The sequence below is a fragment of the Apostichopus japonicus genome, chromosome 21 (genome assembly GCF_037975245.1).
Source record: "Apostichopus japonicus isolate 1M-3 chromosome 21, ASM3797524v1, whole genome shotgun sequence".
Taxonomy (NCBI): domain Eukaryota; kingdom Metazoa; phylum Echinodermata; class Holothuroidea; order Aspidochirotida; family Stichopodidae; genus Apostichopus; species Apostichopus japonicus.
Window position 1 is genome coordinate 9,935,972 of NC_092581.1, and position 16,742 is coordinate 9,952,713.

The following is a 16,742-nucleotide window of genomic DNA, read 5'->3' on the forward strand; positions in this document are numbered from 1 at the left end:
TAGGAATATATCTTCTTTTGCTCAAGGTGACAGTATCAATAACAAACCAATGCAATCTTTCCCATAACAGTTGTGTGAAATTGTTAGTTATTCAAGCAGCCAACTGATCTCTTATTGGTATCAAATTAATTCGGTGGATGAGATCTGTTTTCAAGGTTTGTATGATTTCAACCTAAAACGTGACCAAAAATTCCATAATTTGCCAGGTTTTGAATATTAACAAGCCCCCGAGCTTACCTGTCTCCTCACAACCTCCACACTCAACCGTGTCTAGAGTGGCTGTTAATCTTTTGAGCATTGTGCGCCCTCTATGACCAGACCCAGCTGGTCAATGACCTCCCTTGGCATTCTACCACCCAAAAGTGTTAAGAATGTTTCATTTTGTCTTGGATTTTCATCGATTCGATTCTTACGGAAAGTATGACCAAAACAAAGGGGGAGTACTCCAAAACAGTATCCTCACAGCAGCCAAAACAAGTCCAGGATGTGGAATTGTAATACAGTACATCAATTTTATTTTCCCTCTCTTGGGCTAAATATAATATAAAACAGAATATATTCCCAGCTTGATACTGTCACTGACTCACTACATTGTGTTCATGAATGTATACCTCTGAGCAATGTATTTTTCAGGGCCAGGGTCAAATCAGGGTCAAATCATGTTCGCGCTTTCGGTAGTACAACACACACCCGCAGTACTACAGTCAGTGTTTTAAAAGTAAAGAAGATATTCCACTGCGACAACTGTAACTAAAATTCCAAGGCAATATTCCATTTCAAGTGAGGATCCCAAATTTTTATCTTCTGGGCACATCTTGGGATCACTCAATATTATGTGACAGAGGGCAGCACTCAAGTAGCTCCTGATTAAGTGTGATCCCGTAACTACTTGAGATGTTTTTTGTCTGCCCAGGAGGATGTTATCCACAGTGGACATGGTCTGTTGCCTAAATCCTATACAAGAGGAATCTGGGACCTCTTTGAAATGTTTTACAATTCTTCCCCTCTCTTGATTTACTTGCTAACTGACCAATGACACAAAGATTTGATAAATGGTACAGAAAAGATCTCCTTAGCAGACAGGAATGTGAAGGGAAGCGTAAGAACGTGAATAGGGAACAGTGAATAAAGGAAGGGGAATATTGGGGGGGTGGTGGAGAATGTTGATGCATCGTTATATGTATGTCATTAAGTCTGACCACTACCCATACCATACAGTAAAATGCTAGATGTTAGAATAGGTTAAGTTGTGCAAAAGTGCAATGATGTTTTGACATAGCATTTTCTTTACACAAAATTATGGTATCTTTATAAGAGACCAAATTCAGAGTCTTCAAATTTGCTATGCAAAATCTGAACACTTAATAATCAGTCCCTGTGTTTACGTGCACCATCATGGGCACATTCATCAATGATGAAGTACCGGTGGGTCGGAAGTTATCAAAATAAAAAGAATGTACACATTCATAGTTTATCGCGGCGAAGTGATTACGAAGGAATGTCACATAATCTAGTACTTACGTCTGGATACGCTTTCACTGGGACGAAAATTTTCTCTTGTTTTTGAATTTTTGGACCTCTTTCTTCTGGAAGTTGTAATGGCTTTTTCTGTATGTCAAGACTATATAAAGATTTTCTTACTCTGCTTATTTCTGTAAATGAGAAAAGAGAGAGAAAAAAAAAAGATTGTTTTAATTTTTCTCATTCTTACAGGTCTGTGCATTAAAACGAAAAAAATCAGAGGAATGCTTAAAAAGTTGTATTTGAAATGAGAAACTTAGCAAGTTGACTTAAAGTTATAACTACAGTTTTCTATGATTTTAATTTTGAATAGTATCAAAATTCAAAAAAGGTCAACCAAGAAAAAAAATGCATTGAAAGTAATGGAGAAATATTGTGAGCATTCAAAATTTTGAAAACTCTTGTGGAGTTTTTCCACTTTCCAGTTGCAGTTTGTAGTATGACAAGGTACTGCCCAACCAACCCCACATCCAATGTCTGGGAAAAACAAAGCTTCAATTAAAACAATGTCACATGAGGTTATCATTCTGACTGCAATGTATCGCAACTACGCACTGCATCTGAACTGTCAAGTTGATCCGAGGAAGCCTTTAATATGCAAAAGTGAATGAGGTTCCCTAAAGCCTGCGCTCTGTATATTTCCGAGAGAAACGTAAAACAAGAAAGAAAACGAGGTAAAGTCTCAACTAGTCGTTAACCATCGCAGATATGCAAATTCAAGTTTATTCTCCCTCCATGGTACACCAGAAATGAGATACTTTGAGACCCGAGAAGTCGAAAGGAAGCTGTAGATCAGGTGACACTCTCACTGGCCAATCGCTGGGAGGAAGAAATTGGGTTATTCTTATTAAATGGGATGGTTTCAGCTTCCACTTTTTGGGAATTTGAAACGTTGACTCGCAACTTTGAGGAATCATGCAAATTCCGCAGGGGGGTCCTCTTCCGTGGGAGGGGGGATTGGTTCCAATTTACAATACTCTGGTAATAGTAGGTGGCGGTAGGCCTATAGTGATCATACAGATAGAAAATCATGGTTGCAGGGCAGGCGTGTTTAACGCTATAATTGTGCCATTGCGCCATTTAATATATAAATTGACAAAATTGGAGAATAAATATGTTAATTAGTAATGTCACTATCCAGGGTAGGTCTAACCATAGCTCCATGGTCTAACTGATATTCAGTCCGTAGACATGCCCCCAAGGTACTGTACTGAACTTTCAAGTGTCCTTCAATACTGTACATACACAAGTGTATAGTATGCACATGGAATTTCAGTCTGGTCAGTCCACTTTAAAGGGGGGGGGATAGCATTACAAATAGCACAGGGGTTAAAGACAGACGACCATTTCATAACTGCATCACGACTGACATTGAATTAACCGAGATGGTTGATAACTATAGCATACTTAAAAAGACTGATCTACCCAGCTTATATTCAGAATAAGTAGATCGGTTAAATATTCACCATGTTTACAACTTTCCAAGTCTATAACATTAATTTTGTTATTAATCGCAATGTTTATTAAATTCTGCAGTTTTAATATCCGCAGAATTATTAAAATTCTGCGATTTTAATCGCAGAATTAAATTGCAATTAAAATGGGAATTGCGAATCGCAATTAAATTGCAAATTAAATCACAGAATGTGATCCTGAATCTATGTATACAGTATAGAAGCTCTCGACGAGACAGGCCTAATTATGGAATTGGCTTCCGTGTCAACAACATTGACACACTTCACCTTGAATTTGTAAAGATTTACAAGAAATACAAAGAGAAAGTTACAGGTTTCAGAACATAAAGGGAATCCGTGGCACTATGATATCACAGATAAATAAAATGACAGCCCTTGGACATGACAATTTAACAAGGATATCTCCAAAACAGAGCAGGATTTATCTCCATTATTCAGGAGGGGGAAGAAGGGGAGGGGTAAATTGTCTTCGCAAAGATCTCTATCATAGCTAAAGATGAAGGTTTGGTTTGTCTCCTTTAAGATTATTGTGACGAGCACATGTGTTGATCATTCACACACACCCCTTTAACATTCCCAGTGCATTCCAAACAGGAAGCATGCTGTGATTTCCTTGGTGTAACCACACAAATTCCTTCGAGGAAGTAGTCAAATACCTTATCAGCTACCATACAAGCATGAGAAATGATTAATTTATCAAACCATCACCTCAGGAATCCAGAAATCGTGCTCAACAAGGCCAAGAAGCATTTACACACATCTAATACACATTTACACCGAGCTGGAAATTACCAGGCAAAAATCGGGTGGCAACTTTTTAATAGCTACTCCTAGCAGCAGCCAAGACAAATGGATCGGGGACTTGTCCCAATGCTAGGACAGTAATTGCCTTGAGTGCTCGGCATCTATCAATACAGTCCAGAGCCAATCATTGCTGTTTAATGTACCTGCAGTTAATGAAAGAAGCTTTTTGGCTCCAATTTTGGTTTCAACTTTTGAGAGAGTTTGTGACACTACTGTAAGTGTGACTGAAATCCAATAACAGATTTCTCTACTTAGCTTGATTTGTGGTGGTTTCTTTCAATAAACAACAGGGAAAGACCCAGAAATTAACCCTTGTCTTTGGAATTGTTGCAGGGCCTTGGATAGTCATAAAATATACATTTACGAAAGTTGCTGTTCGACAAAACGTTCTATGTGGATGTCTAAGCGTGATCTATTGCACACTCCCTAGGTTTGGCAAATTTTTTTGTCTACAGACACAATTTAACTTGCCATTTAACAAAGGTATATAAAATATTCTGGAGTGAATCAACAGCTTTGTTCACAACATGATTGTAGTTGACGATGTTTTACCTGTTAACTTAATCCGTCTGTTTTTATTTGAGACAACATCCTCTTAGCAAAGGACAGAAACCCGGCATCTCCTACGTTGTCGATGTTATGTTCAGCATCACACTAATTAGAATAGACACTAGGCCATTGTTCTTCATTTTCCACAAAGCAGAATTGTTCTTAGTGATAGAAATACAGTCACTGAAAGTGTTCTCACCTCCACTGGCTAGGAAATTATCCATGAGGACACCGTGGTAAACAGGTTCACTTCTGAGAAATTTATCCACTTTATACAGGAGGAACTGGAAAGGTAGAAAACTTGGATCGCACTGTTACCCTTAGTTTGTCGGAGGGAAGGGGGTTGGTGGGGGGGGTTGGTGGGAATGTGTATACATATACACTCTGAATGGAACCTTGCTCTTTGTTTGACAGCAAGACAGTCACTTTAACGAGTCATCCTTTTAACGGTCGGTAAAACATCTTCAAACGACATTTGGATGGCAATAAATGCCTCCTGATTACAACTTTCTCTCGGCACTGGAGGAGAGTGACAGTCGCCAGGCTAGAGTTTTTTGCTCGAACGAGGAAGACCATAAAAAAACGGCACATTCAGCAGGACAGCCTTTGAAGTAAATCGAGAATGGCGAGGAAACGTTCAGGATGTTAACGATTGCTATCAAAGAGTTTAAAAGAATCATATTTACCGAGCGGATCGGGCAAATAACCTAAACTGCCAAATTGACTGCAAAATTTTGCAAGTTGTAAATCGTGAAATAAGGAATTCACCGCAATAAACACTGATTTTCTTAACGCCTTTGGTTGGGAGATAACAGTATGTGTATTTTGAAATGAGAAGGCAAGGGGAGGGGGAGGAGAGGGGGAGAAAAGGAATACCATGAGATTGGTTTAGGTTGGCAGTGGCTTCAATAGTACAAGTGAAAACTGTTAGACTAGATTGTAGAGTCCAGTTACTCCTGCAGGCTTTAAAAGTTGACCAGTGCAGCTAATGTGTAACACCCACGTATAAAATTCATCTTAAAATCCTTCCAAATTCATGTTCCTTTGGCTAGACCTTAACACATGAACCAATTCTTTCTATATTTGATTTGCAGGGTTTAATTAGTATATAGAAGCATAAATGCAGAGAAATTAGATTTTAAAGTAACTAGAGTGATTCACAGCCGAACCATGCAGTCTGAAAAACAAAGCTAGATTAGATGGATTTGGCATTGTAGGTATAGTCTTCTGTGCAATTTTCCCCAGGCTTTTCGCTCATCCCATGGGTCGCATCAACTTTATTGGAGCAAGTAACTACAAAACAAACATCACCCAAGCTCTTATCCCCGTTAAATCAGCTAACAGTGGAGATTTGTATCACAGAGTAATTTAAGCCAATTTCAGTGGATGTTACCTTAAAGCAGCATGTTGTGGTTAACCCATCTTTGTTACCGCAACACCTCTTTGTTTGTGATTTTAGGGGGGTTAATTTTAATATTTATCATATTTTTCCTCCATCATATTTCTCCTCCATTCTTGTATGTCAGCACATTAATATTTGATGCAGTTTTGAGACAACAAACAAAAAACTTTAATATCCCTAACGATCTGGCACTGTTGAATCGGAAGTGAGTTTGGAATTGAACAGTACTTGAGACTTGGTCATGTTTACTACGCATTTGAGTCATATTAACACCTTGTGAATATTCATAGCATGTCCCAATATTCAGATGTATATATACACTACTTTTTGAATTTTGTTTGACAAAGTTACTTTGCCCGAGGCATTCCCTTCTCTTTTCTTTCATGCAAATGGAGCATGTTCAAGCAGTCGTGCACAGCTTTCACTGAGTGACTGGATTCTATCTCAAAATTAATGAATCTACACCTTGCCACAATTCTGTAAATTACCCATTTCCACTTAAGAAAAAAAACCTTTCAAAAAATCCTAAATTGCTATATAGATTTTGATCTTCAATGACATCACAGATAACTAGACTATTTCGAATAAATTGCGATATAATCGAGTAATGGAGCATTCATGTAGCTTTATGGTTGAACCAATTGAGTTACCCTTTCACCATCTCTACATGTTTAGCAAAGTTCTGTATTTTTTTACATTTTTTTTTCATTAAGTACATCAGAAGGGTGTTCATTAAGTACATCAGTAGGTATGAGGTTAAAGGACAGACTCAATAAGCTGGGGTACAAATGGAGTCCAAACTGTCTTGATCTTTCATCCTTCACAATTATCCCATTAAATCATCCTTAACTTAGAATCTTTTGTATTCTTCTACAATCTATCTTAAACCTCTACCCACCAATCACACATGATGATTCAGTCCCTGCCATACACCACTATACAACAATAGCAAACAACAAGCCATTGTTCACTGGTGAATTCTCTGAACTGTGTTACCACATTCCAATGCTTCATCAAAAGTGGTCAAACTAACTACTCATTAGAGTTTGACCAGACTATTCTTATCTTATCTACAAAGCTATTTAAGTGGTTTTCTGTCAATAATCACCCCATTTTGAACCGTTTCTGTTGGCTTTTTACTCATGAGTGTGTGTATGTGTGAGGGTGTGTGTGTATGTGTATATACATGCAAGGATACATATTTATTCAATTACTTCCAGGTAAATAATTCATAATTACCACAAAACAAGACCAAGGATAAATGTAAACACCACTAAGCTAACTACCGTCTGATAAAACAAACAGTGTTCTACTACTCTCATGTACAGGTTTCAGCTCTTTGAACAAAATGAAGAAGAAGAAATGTCTAAATCAGGACAGGTCTGTATAGAATACCACTTTCTCAAACTAAAGAACATCATGGAATAACTTGGGGTGTTCACATCATTTTCTGAAGCGATACAGATCTTAATGTATTTTTTAGCACTGTTAATTGGATAATTTTTGCAATCACTTTATTGCTCCTCAACACTCTTTTGCCCCTAGTTCGTAATTTAGTGCGATTCTTTCCTTCATTTTTGGGCAAAAGTTCTCCCTCGTTCACACCTGAATAACGAGGAAGCGAGGAGACGATCAAATATACGGGACAGCTTGACAGGCAGGAGGAGAGAGGAGGAAGACGACGAAGTAGGAATCTTGATCTCACACTGACTGATATATCAGACAGATGGTAGATATATCTTAAAACACACAGGCTCCTTTGAGTTACTATGCGTGCGTATCATACTGTAAATCCTAAAATATTAGCAAAATTGGATTGCAGCACATCGGAGAGATTGGCAAGAAAGAGTCAAGAGATTCAATTTAAACGACATAATTTAGTAGATAACTGCTACATGTTGATAAGTTTCCACCATTAGATGATTCAGCGACTGAGCACTCAGTGTCACACTACCTGTACCTCGGGGGAAATATCTGTGCAAATAAAATATGCAGAATCCGAGGCTCCGATGAAAATAGATGGAAGACGGGATTTTTTTTTTCTTGTTTCAAAAATATCCTGAGAGATTGTTACAACACCCAGCCCTGATTTAAATGGATAATAAATCCGGGTGACGACTCTTGTGTGGGGCTTCAGAATCGTAGATTTGGATGAGGGGTTTCATTGGGGGATGGGGGGGGGGAGGAAATGAGAGAATGATTCCAGTTTATTGGCTTATTGGTTTATTGACTGAATTGGGTATGCATGGGGGAGACAGGTAAGCGAGGAATGAAGTAACATATTATGCTTCCAATATGCTAGATCCTAAAAATGGTCACTCTTATTAAAACTTTCAATGACAAGGACTTCACAACTACAGTACTTTTCAAGTTGATATTTGTCCCGTGAAATTATACTTGATGCCTGGAAATAACTTGAAGGGTCATAAAAGATCGAGCAGACCGAGTAGACAGCATTCAACAAGTGCGGCAATACACGGTGGAAACGTCAATCTGTCCACAGACGATCAAATCTAAGATATATATTTCTTCCATCTCTCTGCCCATGTCTCCTACCATATGTTGAGACAAAACTACTTTCACAATTTGAGAAATACAGTAAAGGTAAAATTATCAACTCTTTTACACACCTACAGAGCAATCTGATAAGCTTCCCTTTATCTGTAACCCTCTCCATAAGAACTCTGGTACAGAGACAGGACTGCGCTATTAAGTTCATGGGGAAGAAATGAAAGGCAAAATCCTGAACGAATATATGCCTGGGCCCCATATAGAAATTTCAAATTTCAATCCCATTTTTATTTTTATTCCTACCTCAACCTATATTACACTTCAAGTGCACTAGAGCAGAGAGCCTTAGGAAAGCCTATTTCTTTGGCATTTATATTTTTCAATTTTCCCATTTGGTGATACTAGGGGGCCCTCCGATTTCCTCGTTAATATACGATTCATTCTGATATTCCAACAACCAACAACACAATGTAGAAATTGGAATGATTTTAACACTGTTTGTGGCATTTTCCACAAAAAAAAATTTTATTTGATATTTTTTTAATTTGATTTATTTGCACAACAAGAAAAACAATGTAAAAATATACATGATGAATGTGAACAAAAACAAAACGCAGCCCTGATGACACAGAAAAGTTTGACAAGCAGACTTATTTCTACTGTGGTCCCTAAATAATATTTCTTTTTATATGCTCTTCTTCTTTTTTTACTCTGAATTCCTTTACTTAGATACTACATGCACTTTATCTTCATCAATTAAAGAAATAATTTGACAATTTTCTACTATTCAGGAACAATAAAATTCTGAAAACTATGCAAAGGAAAAGTAAAAAGTTAGGAAAAATCGTTTGCATCGTTTCAATGTGAGTGCCTACGACTTAATTTTTTTTTTCATTCCCATACCCATAATACTGAATAAAAAACTCAATAAGACATTCCATGCAAATTATAAGTTAACAAGCTAAAAGCGGTCACACATTCTCTTAGGCAGCGAGTGAATGAGTCGACAAACGGCCCCCTAATCTTTACGTAGTTTATGGAGAAAGCTTGTTACTTTTGTTAAGGGAGAGAAAGAATAACATTGCACAGACAATGGCTGCCAGGCAGACTGCGTTTGGCAGCGCACCCATAAGGACTTGTCATTGGGCAATGGAAATCAATATGTATTGATGGCTTGAGCAGGAATTATCATCTGCTCAGCGGTAAGTTTAGAGGGGATGAGAGGCAGTTCAATAATCTCACATCTGCCTCAAGGCATCCTTGTTCATAATAAGGTTGCTGGGGGATTGCTGGGCTCTGTTTAATTAGCTGCTTCAATGTTCTCTTTTGTTTAGTCGGTGAATGTGAGAACACTGAGTCAGTTTTTGTAGCGGCTCTATTGCAGATGTACCATCACGCTATAAGGAACAGTCTTCAAGTGTTTTTTTTCTATTTTTATATATTGGGTTATTATTTGGTTAAGTCATATCACTTTCACAAATATTCAAATTCCCCTCAATCCAACTTAAAAGTTGCTGTCTGCTTGGTAAACAGCAAACTAAATACTGTTATGTCATTAACCAGCAAAGTAAAAGTTAATCCAATACACAAATATTTTACATTGCTCATATTTGATATATATAGTGTTTTAAAAACCCTTCCTCTAAGTTGGGCCTCTCTTCCTCTAAGGTTGGAGTATTGGGACCGCTAGACTGAGGACGTTTTCAACCTGATAAAAATGCAGCTTAAAATATTTTGCCCACTCAAAAGTGTACATGAATTATATTCCAAATAGCTGGCCTCTCGGTTGGAAGAGAGTCAGCCATGAATATTCTAATCAACCGCAAAACTAAAGCAGCATCAAACTGGATTTAGTGAAATAAGAATGTGAACTGTGCCACGAAATAGTAGATTAACATCTGCCTTCATACCATTAGCTAACTTACAGACCAGTGAAACGTGTGCCCAGAGGCACTCGGCTATCTTGTCTTCAAACACACTACTACTAAGTATTGCCCTTAATCAACAATCTTGATGAAGCTTGCAAAACTTGGCTTTACTTGGCTGAATGCAAAGCCCCAGTTGGGGTCGACCAATTATCTTTGTATTTTAACATGTAATCAAGTAGTTGCCAAGCTTGAGCTGATCATGACCAGATACGGATGGGAGAAATGTGCTGACAATATAGCATATATGATCTGTTTAACTTGTGTGTTAAATAAATTGTCTTAGTGTGGTAGCTGGGATACTTGACAAATACGCAAAAGGTAAAGAATGTATGAAGATTTGATCTGTTTAAAATTCACATCGGAATTGCAACAGAGTTAAGTGTACATGGTCATAAACACCACCAACCAAAAATAACATCTAATTAACTCTGTGGGCCACAAAATATTCCATTATTAGATGCAACAGATGATTACTTTCTATTTTAAGGTACAGCCAGAATGCTTTAAGGTCATGAATTATGTCAGCTTGAGGTACCAATATATGCCTTGTGCCAATTGTATTGTAATGTAATGCATACTAATGTAATGTACAGTAATACAATATACAGTAAAGTAATGTACAGTAATGTAATGGTACAGTAATGTAGTGATGTTATGTACAGTAACACAATATACAGTAAAGTAATGTACATAATAACACCATGTACAGTAATACAATGTACAGTAATATAATGTACAGTCATGTAATGTACAGTAATATAATGTACAGTCATGTAATGTACAGTCATGTAATGTACAGTAATGTACAGTAATGTACAGTGATGTTATGTACAGTAACACATACAGTAAAGTAATGTACATAATAACACCATGTACAGTAATATAATGTACAGTGATGTAATATACAGTGATGTAATGTACAGTCATGTAATGTACAGTCATGTAATGTACAGTCATGTAATGTACAGTAACATAATGTACAATAATGTACAGATAACATGTACAGTAATATAAGGTACAGTAATGTACTGTTATGTAAATTTATTTACTGTAATGTTGTAAACAAGTACCAAGAGCTACTTTAAACTGAAGACATACCTGCACTTTTTGACAAGGAATCCACAAAGGGTACAATGATGTTAACTGGAAGGGCACACATTCAGAAATTATAAACCTATGTATATTTACCGTAAATTTTATAGAAAGTGTTAAGAATGAAATCTGTGAACACTTCTTGACTTGAACTTGAAAGACAAACTAACCAGACAGCAAATTGGCTTAAGTAGTGATTCCTTGCGACATTTTGTACGGAGAACATTAAACAGTAACACTTCAAATATTCTAAGGATTAAGGAATCAATTTCTAAAATGTTGTTACTTTCAAGGACAGTATCAGTGTAAGTCACTGTTAAGTTATCATGTGTTTGGCTTTCCATTTTCTAGTCTTGAAAAGGGTTAAATTGTGTTCATGTATGACATCGTCAATGACAACACCCCAAATGAAAACCTGAATGTTACTTTAAACGATATCATTTGCATCAACATGCCATTGTCGAGTGTACGCTTTTGAATGGGATGACCTTAACTTCGATACCAAATCTGCAGTTATACAGGAAATATACTATTTGGTAAACAGGAAGTAGCAGTGTAAAACAATCTGCCCTTTTCAAACCAAAAATAACTTTACCATTTCTGTCAATGGGGTCAACATTCCTGGCTTGATTTCATCTAATAATTTTGTTTTGCTATTCCAATTATGTAGTATTCTCTCAAATTTCCTGTTTTGTTTTTGAAAAGTCACAAAGCCTCATCTGACCTTTGTTAGAGGTTGCTTGGTCTGGTAATCAAAGTTGGGTGCCAACATGTTACAGCTATATCACAGAAAGAGGGTTTGTTTCCCCCCTCTCATGTTCATTCATGGTATGTTGGCAGGGGGGGGGAGAGAAGAGGGGCCAGGCGTTGATCCAGGGCTTCGATTTCTTTCTCCCACAAGTTGCTTTTCCTTTTCCCTAAAGGTGCATATCTTGTTGTTTTAGTCACTCTTCGCCATTTGATATAGCACGATATCACCAGATAAACCTGCTCCTTTTAATGCTGCTATCCGCACCACTACCACAGCGATATTACCCTTTGCTCTGCGCCCCGCGCATATACTCTCCTTACAGATCGTTCCCTGTGCACTCACTAGAAGCCAAAATATCTACCATCCTTGACACCTACATATCCTCAAGTCATTTGAGCAAGTTTTGGAACAACAAATTAATGACCAAAATCCAAAGGAATACCCTTGAAAGATATTGTTGACAACAACCTTCCTCTTGGGCAGAAGTGAGCTTAATGAACCAGGCAAAACCGCATCAGGCGAGCAAGATCAATAACCATAACAAAGGGAAAGAGACGCATCCAGTTCTTTTTATAATTTTAATTTTCCCATTTTTTTTTAATTTTTCAGTTTCATATCGTGAGTGCCCAGCCGCATGCTTGTAAACAGACTGGTAAAAATTTCTACGCCTAACGATGCAGCAACAATGCCTTTGTTTTAGACACCGTAATTAGCTTTCAGTTGTGGCAGGTCTTCGTAAATCGACATCGAAAAATTTTCTCGAGTGGCTCTGCATGAATCCATATCCCACCATGTCTCACCATGCCGGAAAAGTCCCAATTACCAGATGGGCTGCTATTGATTTTCGACGACTCCTGCTAGCCTGTGACCAACCGTAATTTAATTTTGCTCTTTGAGATTTCAGGCTCCTATATACTAGGGGGCTGAATCAGCAGTGCTTTTTTTTTCTTTCTTTTTCCTAAGTTGGTGAATTAGAAAGAGTACTTTCCTGTACCACCACTGTACACATTGTACTCTACAGTTAAATATGTTGACAAGCAGGAATGGGAGAGGCAAACCACAGTGGGAAAAAAAATAAGAGTGTAGAGGACCTCTGCTAATTGGTCAAAATTAGATTAAGGAATAAGCCCAACCAGTATATAATTCTGTTTGAAAATAAGTGTCTTGGGAATTTCAACAAGCTCCAAGGCACTGTTTATTAATGGAAATCAATAGCAATAAAAGTCTGGGCTAACTGGAGGTGTGTAAATTCATCAGCGTGGAATCGAGTGGAAGACTTTTAATGAATCGCTTAAAAATATGTAAACCTCCCATGATTGTAACAACGTCGCAGCTGAAGTTTTCAAAATAACCTCCGCTGACCAAGGACGGAATGTTATCGAAAGAAGATGACAGAAACTGATTTATATTCACAAGAAGCTCTGTTATTGTTCAAAGGTTTTTTTTCCAGATGATAGAAAACTGCTGAAGATCAAGTCGTTAAGTCAGTACACACAGGTATTTGATACTCGAATATGATTAGTTTGAAATATTTTCTTTGAGCGACGATTAGTTTTGTCACAAGCATATATCTTTCCAAGGTCTACCAGGTTACTACACTGTTAGGGATTTTTCCCCAAAATTTTGTAGTGTGCTTTATTACCATCAAAGCTGTTCCCACATTACATGAAAACTTGGCAAATTGCCTCTTCGAAGAATAACTAGTGTCCTGGGGGGGGGGGGGGGTGGGGGCACTTGGGATCCAAACTTCAAAACTGACTGGTTTAGGGATTTATGAGCGATGATACTTACCTGTCTCCATTGCCCATTAATATATATGCACTTTCCCATCTACCTTAACTACATGACTAGAATGGTTTTTAACTTTATATTCCACTTCCAATATAAATTTAACACTTGAACTACATGTTTTTCTACAGATTTCCTCCAAGAAATATTTCACTTTCTTCTTAAAATGTGAAACTTTTTTAGTACCAAAGAGAACAAATTTACAGTCAGTTCATTATCGAGGGCATATCATGGTGAATTTGCCTTCAGTCAGTATGTCAATGTTCACATTTTATGGTCAAAATCAACTTTTCTTGAAGTTACTAACTTTTTGGAAGGCCTTCTTACATTTTTAAAAGTACTTACTACCATCACAATATCTGCAATCATCTTGTTTTAGCTGAGAGTCGCAATCAAAACGCAAAAGGCAGCTTTTCTAAATAAAGGACGTATGCTCCCCTTTAATTGCAAGTTACCATTTCCTCTGCGAATCGGTCAATGGCTGAGCTACGTATGTATAAATCGCTGCGTATCCTAAGACACTGCGTATATATACACGTGTATCCACAGGATGTCAGTACAATATCTTCAACACAGGAAGTATCTACTCATAACAGTCTTGTGTATACGGCCAATGTTATAAGTACTGTACATGCAGAGATACTAGGACGACACAGTATGTCCATGTTTAGTATACACAATCCATTGAACTGTAATACGCATGTTAGCCGCACTATATATAGATAGCATAAGCCATTGCCTTCTCTGTGTAAGCTAATTATAGTTTGAACCCGAGCCTACAACTGTTGTTGAGCTCAGCAAATGTCACATTTTTGTTTTTTTTATCTGATAAAGTCTTCTCTTAATCATCAAATCCTGACCTTGCTTCCAAACACCTCTCACACAATGATTCAATGTATGACTTCAAGTGACTATAAATGTGAACAAATACTTAAAGCGATTGAAAAAAGTGGGAACATACTACATAGTGACTGAAAAATTACTACGTTTAGATAAATCCGAAAGTTTTCACATCACTTCTTAACCTTCTTTCAACCAGACACTCTAGAGACGCAAGAAATGAATAATAAATAACTAATAAATTATGCATGTTGGTAAATTGCAACCAAATTGCCTCCAGGTCTTCTCCAAATGTTATCACGCAAAACGGGTTTCTATCTGTCTGTCTATCCTAACCGGTGTATCAGAAAATCAGATTCCTAGTCCGGACAAGAATCAGATTAGCTCGACTAATACCAGAGAATAAATTTCTAAAGTTACTGGTATATATGTATAGTACTAACTAAGTTGCCTTTCAAGTTGTTACATAATACAGACTGAAATCTGTTGATGTTGATGCTGTGAACCTAACACTTAATGACTTCACACTTCAATATCCCTTCACACACAGACAACACACCTCAATGACTTTGAAAGTTTTAATCTAAGATTAACTATCTAGAGCAGCTTCAATCAGGTGCAGTCTCTCTCTCATGAAGTCACTCTGATACCATAATTGGTAGCCAGACCCTATTCCAAGGGGTGGTCACAATTCACTTCTTCTGAAAAGGTCCTTTCAGAGACAAGCTCATCCCTCATTTCAAATCAAAGCTATTTACCCTGGGCAATTCAAAAGGCATGCAGAATAGTCTGAAATTTCATGGAATGACTTTGAAAGGGGCTGAAGTGAAAAGTTTTTTTTTTGGCCTACTCTGGTGTCTAGTTATAAGAAGAAGAAGAAGAAGAAGAAGTCTGAAGGGTTGGGGAGGAAAGAGGTAAACAACTTTAAATTCTTTTGAGATTGAAAGAACTAAACCATTTGAAAGGAGAGAGGGCGAGTAGGAGAGGGGATAATGGGCATCGTGATTAAATGGCTCAAGAGTTTTAAGGGCTAGTTGTGATTGTTAATAAGAAAGCTGAAAGAATCATGAGTTACCATTGATCAGTCTAAACAGTTGGTTGGAAAAACAGGGTGCGGCACCTAGCAAATACCCCCCACTACCCAATACCGCTCCCTTTCCCTAAGTAATAAAGATGCTAGAAAAAATGTTTGCACATACATACAAACACACCCACCACAACATCTCTCCTTAGAATGACAAAATTCTAATGCTACACATTAACAGTTTCTGATGTACACATATGTTCCCTCAATTCAGAGGATTGAAAGTGACAAAATAATTATAATTTTTTTTTTTCATACTTTAAAGAGAATTTCAAAATGTACAATTTCTAAACTGTTATATAAATAGAGAGGTACATAAACTGTTACATAAACTGTACATAAACAGTACATAAACTGTTACATAAACTGTTAACTGTACATAAACTGTACATAAACTGTTACATAAACTGTTAACTGTACATAAACTGTACATAAACTGTTATATAAATATTATTCCCTCATGTGCATATATTCACATGAGGGAATAATATTTATCCAGTAGTTCTGGCATAGCATCCTGCAAAATGCAATGCAAAATGGCAACACAAAATGCAGACATACGTACTTGTAACTTTATTTCATCTGATACACAAACAAAAAACACTTCTTTAACCTGAAATTTTGAATGTAAACACTAAATGATTTCTTATAGTACCTTTTTATTACCTTTTCTTAAAGTAGAAAAATCTTCCTCTCTATAATGAACAGTAACCATGAGGCTATACACACTAATGTTTAAATACTTGGGGTCTACAATGGGACATACATTCTACATATAAACATAAATACTGTACCTAAAACTCTACTGGGACGGTACTTTCTACAGCAGAAGAACAAGTTCCTCCCTAAATGACTGTCAACTGGGAACTCGGATGCGTACGTTTGTACATGAGTTTACACGTACTGGGACTGTTTGTACCACTGCACATACATACATGTACAAACAGGTCAACAAGTGTACAAAACATCCTACTGTTTGAGATTTAGGTTTGCACCT

At 37.1% G+C, this 16,742-nt stretch overlaps 1 protein-coding gene across 9 annotated transcripts in view; it reads right to left on the reverse strand.

The window, feature by feature from the left end:
- Positions 1-16,742, reverse strand: part of LOC139962807 (KH domain-containing RNA-binding protein qki.L-like) — a 91,600-nt gene that overhangs the window by 64,872 nt on the left and 9,986 nt on the right. For all 9 annotated transcript variants that reach the window (XR_011791366.1, XR_011791365.1, XR_011791364.1 and 6 more), the window contains exon 2: positions 1,522-1,652. Coding sequence is in view for 4 of the 9 variants with exons in the window: in XM_071963152.1 (XP_071819253.1) it covers positions 1,522-1,652 (131 nt within the window). In the remaining 5 variants the exon portion in view is untranslated. The remainder of the gene's footprint in view (positions 1-1,521; positions 1,653-16,742) is intronic.